Source organism: Eulemur rufifrons, chromosome 16, assembly GCF_041146395.1.
Source record: "Eulemur rufifrons isolate Redbay chromosome 16, OSU_ERuf_1, whole genome shotgun sequence".
Classification (NCBI taxonomy): domain Eukaryota; kingdom Metazoa; phylum Chordata; class Mammalia; order Primates; family Lemuridae; genus Eulemur; species Eulemur rufifrons.
Genome location: NC_090998.1, coordinates 90,608,926 through 90,615,543, shown reverse-complemented (window position 1 = coordinate 90,615,543; position 6,618 = coordinate 90,608,926). Strand labels below are relative to the sequence as shown.

Sequence of the window (6,618 nt, the reverse complement as noted above, 5' to 3'; positions counted from 1 at the left end):
AATGTCTACTTGTTAACAAAGTGTTTTCAGACTTGCAAAGGAACAAGAAAGTGAGGCCCATACACAAGGGGAAAAGTAATGAGTGGAAACGGTCCCCAAGGGTGAAATTACTAGACCAAGACCTTAAATCAGCTCATTTAAACATGTTCACAGAGGCCAGGCACAGTGGCTCACGTGTGTAATCCTAGCACTCTGGGAGGCCGAGGTGGGAGGATCACTTCAAGTCAGGAGTTTGAGACCGCCCTGAGCAAGAGGGAGACCCTGTCTATTCCAAAAAGACAAAAATTAGCCCGATTGTCTGGTGCGCACCTGTAGTCCCAGCTACTGGGGAGGCTGAGGCAGGAGGATGGCTTGAGCCCAGGAGTGAGGTTGCTGTGGTGATGCCAGAGTGACAGAGCCAGACTCTCTCAAGAAAAAAAAAAGACGAAGAAAGAATCAGTGAACATGGAGATGGGTCAACTTCGATTGTCCCCTCTGGGGAACAGAAACAAGAACGAAGAACCACGGACAGTCAGAGAGCAGTGAGACGTCATCAGACATACCAGCACACACATGATGCGAGTGCCAGAAAAGGAGAGGGACGTGGAGCACTAGAAGGAACATTTGAAGACAGAATGGCTGAAAACTGGCCCAAATTGAGGAAAAACATTAATCTCTACATCTAAGAAGCTCAAAGTCCAAGTAGGATAAACTCAAAGCGATCCACACCTCCCCACGCCATGAACTGTCAAAAGACAGAGAAGTTTGAAAGCAGCAGTAGAGCAGCAGCGCCTCACAAGCAAACGTCGTCAGTAATGTGCACAGCAGATTTCTAATCAGAACCGGAGAGGCCAGAAAGCGGTGGGTGACAAATCCCACAGGAAGTAACTGTGGGATCCCGCTACCAGGCATCCCAGCTCTGCCAGTTGGCCTGTCAGGGTGACTGGGGAGCTCTGAGAACAACCGTTGCCTCCCGACGGCCAGATTCAGACTTGGTACAGCCAGGCCAGAGCCCAGGAGTCTGGGCTGGGCAGTAGCTGGGTGATGGCCCTGAGACTCCCCGAGAGCAACCTCCAGATGGCAGAGGTCCCGCCCGGAAAACTGAGAGGCAGGACACTGTGCTGGGTCTGCACGTAGGGGTAAGTGTGTGTGTGTGTGTGTGTGTGAACACACGTGCCTTGAGTGAGAGTCGGTGCTCGTGTATTGTCTGAGCGTGCAGGTTTTGTGAGTGCGTAGATGGGTGTGTTTGTGTGTGAGCACGTGGGTAAGTATCTGGTCGGGTACCAGGGTGTGCGTGACCAGGTGTGTCTGTGTCTGGGTGTGTCCAGTGTGCAGTGCTGAGTAAAGGGACTCGCCCCTTGGTCCCTCTGATCATCACAACCTCTCTAAGCCCAAGGCAAGTGTGGATGACAGACAAGGGGTTGGAGGCCTCTCAGAAACAGGCAGGTGAGGTGAACTAAGGACAAGGACAGGTGTTGGGGAGAAGTCATGACCACATTATGGGGAGAGGTGGGTGGCAAGGACCAGTCAGACCAGGGCTCTCCCAGGAGCCTGTACAGAGCTGGGGAGTTAGAGGTGGGGAAAGGGGCTACTTCTCCTGCCGGACCTGCTATGCCCCCTGACCTTGGGTAAGCACCTGGGGAGGGCAGCAGCGACAAGGACCTCTGGATCCATCCCCCCAGCTACCCTGCCCTGTCCTGGCCCTGAACCCTCTGGCAGCACAGTCAACACAACAAGTTGGCTCACTGCACAGGGCAAAGGCCAGTGTCACCTCCCTTCATAAGGAAATAGCACAGAGTGTTTGGCACTCAGGGTGTGCCAGGAGGGTGCTGCCTGAGCCTAGGTGCTTGGACTGCTGGAGTGACAGGTGTTACTGGAGGAGTCTAGTGGACACGCAGCCATGGGGCTGCTGACGGGGGACGTGCTGGTGCCCCTGGCCTTGGCCCTGGCCATCTTCCTGCTTCTGGTGGACCTGATGCACCGGCGCCCACGCTGGGCTGCACGCTACCCGCCGGGCCCCATGGCATTGCTGGGGCTGGGCAACATACTACAGATGGACTTCCAGGACATCGCCTATTCCTTTGGTCAGGTAAGGGAGGTGGTGGCGAACGCAGCAAGGGGCCTGGGCACCCCCAGCAGGAGACATGGGTGGTGGGTAAGACACAGTCTGGACAAGGAGCTGGGCCCAGAAGAGGAAGCAGGTGTGAGAGGCTCCCTGGGGAGGGCATTTGTGCAGGGCCTGAGGGACAGTTTGGATTTTCCAAAGGAAAAGGTCTGGGAGGGCAAAGGCCTGGAGGGGAGGCGGGACTGGTCGGTGGGTTTGCAAGCCTGTTGGACAGCACAGAACTTAGGGAAGGCCCAAGTCCCTTCTGATGACACCAGAAGGAAAGGTCTGGGGAATGGGGGGTGGGGGGTGTTAGTGTCCTGAGCACCAATTAAATGAGGAAACTGGGGTTGAGAGAGGTGCAGTGACCGGTTCAAATGTTTTGTCGCTGTTGGTCCGTGGGCCTCAAGCTCACCTCCCTAACCCCCAGTTTCCTGATCTGTAAACTGGGATGCTAACGGGGACCTACTGTCAATTTCGGTCATTCTTGCAAGGTCATGCAAAGCTGGGTTGTTGGATGCAAACCGAGCTCCTCAACCGTAGAGAATCTGACCCCCAGGATCTGGAGTACACATCTTGTCCTTGAATTGGCGGACTCCGGCCGGCCCCACGGTCTCACGGGGCTTATAGGGTGAGCCCGGGACCACCACCCGGGGGTCCCCGGCTTCACGGACGCCACACCCTCCTCCTACAGCTGCGGCGCCGCTTCGGGGACGTGTATAGCCTGCAGCTGGCCTGGACGCCGGTGGTCGTGCTCAACGGGCTGGAGGCCGTGCGCGAGGCTCTGGTGAAGCACAACGAGGACACTGCGGACCGGCCGCCTTCGCCCATCTCTGAGCACCTGGGCCACGGGCCACATGCAGAAGGCAAGTGACCGCGGGGACTGTCGCCGCAGGAGGGAGAGAGGGAGCAGTTCCCAGGGACCGAACTGGGCCAGTGGGCGCCTGACCCTGGGCTAGGGACGCAGAGAAAGGCCAGTGGGTGGGTGGGGGGCGGAGGGCGAGGGAACACCCTGCGTGGGGTGCGAGGACCGTGGGGGCGGGGCGGGAAGGAGGAGCGAGTCAGGGCGGCCACGCGGGGGCGTCCGGCTCGGTGTGGGCAGGAGGGGCAGGCAGCGTCCTCCCGGAGTGGAACCCTAGTCAGGCTGGGCAGGGCCCACCTGGGGCCAAGGGCTGCCCAGCGCAGCGGACAGAGAGCAGGCGACCAAAGCGGGGAAGCAAGAGCCAGACCTGCGGGAAGGCAGGGTCAGAGTGGGCGGGGCCCCAGTCCGCGGAGCTGAAGAGGGAAAGTGGGCGGGGCAGAACATTCCGGGCCACGCCCACCTGCCCGCCCTACCCCAGGGGTGATCATGGCGCGCTACGGGCCCGCGTGGCGCGAGCAGCGGCGCTTTTCCTTGTCCACTCTGCGCTTCTTCGGTCTGGGCAAGAAGTCGCTGGAGCTGTGGGTGACTGAGGAGGCCGCCTGCCTCTGTGCCGCCTTCGCCGACCAAGCCGGTGGGTGACGGGTGCAGGGACAGGGGAGGACCGGGGAGGTGTGGCTGGGGCCCCCGAAGAGGAGCCTCCCTGACCGGCATCCTGTCTCAGCACGGCCCTTTAGCCCCAACGCGCTCCTGAACAAAGCGGTGGGCAACGTGATCGCGTCCCTCACCTACGGGCGCCGCTTCGAGTACGACGACCGGAGCTTCCTCAGGCTAATGGAATTGGTGGAGAAACAACATCACCAGGAATCTGGCTACCTGATGCAGGTGCAGGGGGCGATAGGGGCTGCGGGAGTCTCTGCAGGGCAAGCTCCAGGCAGGTGACTCTGACTGCAGCTGGGTGTTCATGGAGGAGAGTTGCACACAGGGGCGAGGGGGAAGGGCATTCCTGGAGAGCCCACTGCAAGAGGCAGGGCACCGAGGGGAGGGGAAATCTCAGACAAGGCTAATGGGACAGGTGTGCCCAGGTAGGGTCAGTGGGACCCCAAAGAAGGCCAAGGAGCCTGGGCCTCCTGGGCACGTTGGGAGCCAACAAACCGGTGAGATTTCCATCGTAGGTTTATCCTTGTGTCAGCCCAGGGCCAGGAGACAGTGTGGAGACTCCCACTTGGGGAGGGACCGGGTCAATGGTGGGGACAGGCAGGCAGTGCGTCCACTCTGGGATTGGAGATGGGTGCAGGTAAATGCTGAGCACAGGAGGGACCCAGGCCCCCTTCTGTGACTGGCACAGGTGGTGATGGCTTTCCCCGTGCTTCTGCGCATTCCGAGGCTGGCTGGCAAGGTCATCTCTGCAAGGAAGGGTTTCATGGCCCTGCTCGATGAGCTGGTGACTGAGCACAGGATGACCCGGGATCCGGCCCAGCCACCCAGAGACCTGACTGACGCCTTCCTGGCCGAGGTGGAGAAGGTGAGGGCCACTGCCAGGGACAAGGACAGGGGCTGCAGCTTGAGGGTGCCCTGAGGAGTGAGGCCAGGCCAGGCAGGGAGGAGCTGATGCACCACCCTATGATCAGGGCTGACAGGTGCAGAATGGATGGTCATTTGGGGGCTTCCTTCTCTGCCCCCTGAGCCCACCCTCTCTGCCCGGTCAGGCCAAGGGGAACCCCAATAGCAGCTTCAATGATGAGAACCTGCGCCTGGTGGTGGCTGATCTGTTCTCAGCTGGGATGGTGACCACCTCGACCACGCTGGCCTGGGCCCTCCTGCTCATGATCCTGCACCCGGATGTGCAGCGTGAGTCCGGCTGCGGGCTGACGGGGCGGCCGAAGGAGGAGAGGTACAGGGAGGGGCCCCTGAGCTTCTTTCGGACACCCCTGGCACAAGCACTGCCTGAGCCAGGACCTGTGAGCGTGACCTTCCACTCAGGTGGCCCCGCCCCCAACACAGGACTCAGGAGAGGGGCAGGGCTCAGCTGCCGGCTTCTGACCCGCTGTGGGACACTTGTGTGTGTCCAGGCCGTGTCCAACAGGAGATTGACGAAGTGATAGGAAAGGTGCGGCGACCAGAAATCGGTGACCAGGCCCACATGCCCTTCACCACTGCTGTGATACACGAGGTGCAGCGCTTTGCGGACATCGTCCCCCTGGGTGTGCCCCACATGACGTCCCGTGACATCGAAGTGCAGGGCTTCCTAATCCCCAAGGTAGGACTGCGGCTGGGACCCCAGGTCACCCGGTCCTCGCTTCCGCAGGCACAGCCTGCCCAGCCTGGGTGTGGGGTGCAGGGCAGGGAAAGGGCCGGCCTGTCTGTGCAGAGCCCCAGTCCAGTGGGGAAGACAAAGCAGAACGTGCCCCAGACGACCTGTGGCTGCAGGGGTTGGAGGCAGGGAGGGCGCCCATGGAATGTGGGACTCGGCCCTGCCTCGGGGTCAGAGAGTTACGAGAAGCTCCCTGGGCCGAGGGTTACTTGATGGCGTTCAGGAGCGTGCCAGGCACAGAGTGTGCCCCATGTGTTTGGTGGCAGGGGTCCCAGCTTCCTACGGGCCAGTCGCCACTCACGCCAGGCATCTCTTTCCCAGGGGACAACACTCTTCACCAACCTGTCATCGGTGCTGAAGGACGAGGCGGTCTGGGAGAAGCCTTTCCGCTTCCACCCCGAACACTTCCTGGACGCTCAGGGCCGCTTCGTGAAGCCTGAGGCCTTCATGCCTTTCTCAGCAGGTGCCTGTGGGCTGCCCGGCTCCCTGCCCCCTTCCTTGGAGTCTAGGCGGGGTGGAGCCCAGGCCCAGGCTCACTGAGCCCCCCTTACCCACCCACAGGCCGCCGCACGTGCCTCGGGGAGCCCCTGGCCCGCATGGAGCTCTTCCTCTTCTTCACCTCCCTCCTGCAGCGCTTCAGCTTCTCGGTGCCACCAGGACACCCCCGGCCCAGCGACCACGGTGTCTGTAACTTCCTGGTTACCCCGTCCCCATACCAGCTTTGTGCTGTGCCCCGCTAGAGGCCGACACCGAGCCCCAGCCTTCTCCCCAGCCAGGGGCCCTGATGTCCAATAAACCAACGTGCTTTGCCCACCTTGGCCCCGTCAACACTGCTGGCTGCCATGGGGCCTCACAGCCTCTCTGGGGACAGCCCACCCCGCCTCATCCATGCTGATCTGACCTCCTGGCCCCATGTGACAGATGGGTTTGTTGAGGTTCAGGAGATGTCAGCCAATCCCCACCTGTAACCCCAACACCCTGATGACTCAACTCGGGGCAGATTGGTGACAAGGACTGTGTGGTCCTGGCTCCTAGGGGAGGGGCCAGCCTGGGCTGTCCAGAGACATCAGTCCGGACAGTGGGGTGCAGAGGGCAGCACTCAGCCTGGAGAACCACATTTCAGGCCCTGGTTGGCCCACCCGCCAGCGCCCAGCGCCCAGCGCCCAGCACCCAGCGCCCAGCAGCCCTGCCTGCAGCATCCTGTTACCTCCCTTCACATTCGACACCCCAAGAAGGGAGAGAAGTCCAGGAGGGCCACAGAGTCAAGTGCCAGGGTTACCACCCAGGGCTCAATCATCAGGTGCCAGAACGTTCTCTGGGAAGGCCTGATGCAAGCCCAGGGTCAGCCGCCTTCTTGAGCCT

At 61.1% G+C, this 6,618-nt stretch overlaps 1 protein-coding gene across 3 annotated transcripts; it reads left to right on the top strand.

Annotated features, from left to right (window-relative positions):
* The first annotated feature begins 1,667 nt into the window (after nucleotides 1–1,667).
* LOC138396881 (cytochrome P450 2D17-like) lies at nucleotides 1,668–6,069 on the top strand. Of its 3 annotated transcripts, none has more exons than XM_069490625.1 (9): nucleotides 1,668–2,068; nucleotides 2,778–2,949; nucleotides 3,424–3,576; nucleotides 3,667–3,827; nucleotides 4,291–4,467; nucleotides 4,652–4,797; nucleotides 4,959–5,202; nucleotides 5,578–5,719; nucleotides 5,818–6,069. In XM_069490625.1, exons 1-9 carry the CDS (start codon nucleotides 1,880–1,882, stop codon nucleotides 5,994–5,996), a joined length of 1,563 nt encoding a protein of 520 aa, XP_069346726.1. In that variant the 5' UTR covers nucleotides 1,668–1,879; the 3' UTR covers nucleotides 5,997–6,069. The 3 variants fall into 3 exon arrangements, with proteins under 3 accessions (XP_069346726.1, XP_069346727.1, XP_069346730.1); XM_069490626.1 differs by having other exon boundaries at nucleotides 1,754–2,068; nucleotides 4,652–4,793; nucleotides 5,015–5,202; XM_069490629.1 differs by lacking the exon at nucleotides 3,424–3,576 and having other exon boundaries at nucleotides 1,755–2,068; nucleotides 4,652–4,793; nucleotides 5,015–5,202.
* Nucleotides 6,070–6,618: the final 549 nt, after the last annotated feature.

What these genes read in the sequence shown, in the direction of transcription:
- LOC138396881 (XM_069490625.1), top strand. Translation starts at nt 1,880, where the DNA reads ATGGGGCTGCTGACGGGGGACGTGCTGGTGCCCCTGGCCTTGGCCCTG. An exon ending in TCGCCTATTCCTTTGGTCAG is followed by an intron (nt 2,069 to 2,777) that starts GTAAGGGAGGTG and finishes CTCCTCCTACAG; the next exon opens with CTGCGGCGCCGCTTCGGGGA. An exon ending in CTTCATGCCTTTCTCAGCAG is followed by an intron (nt 5,720 to 5,817) that starts GTGCCTGTGGGC and finishes ACCCACCCACAG; the next exon opens with GCCGCCGCACGTGCCTCGGG.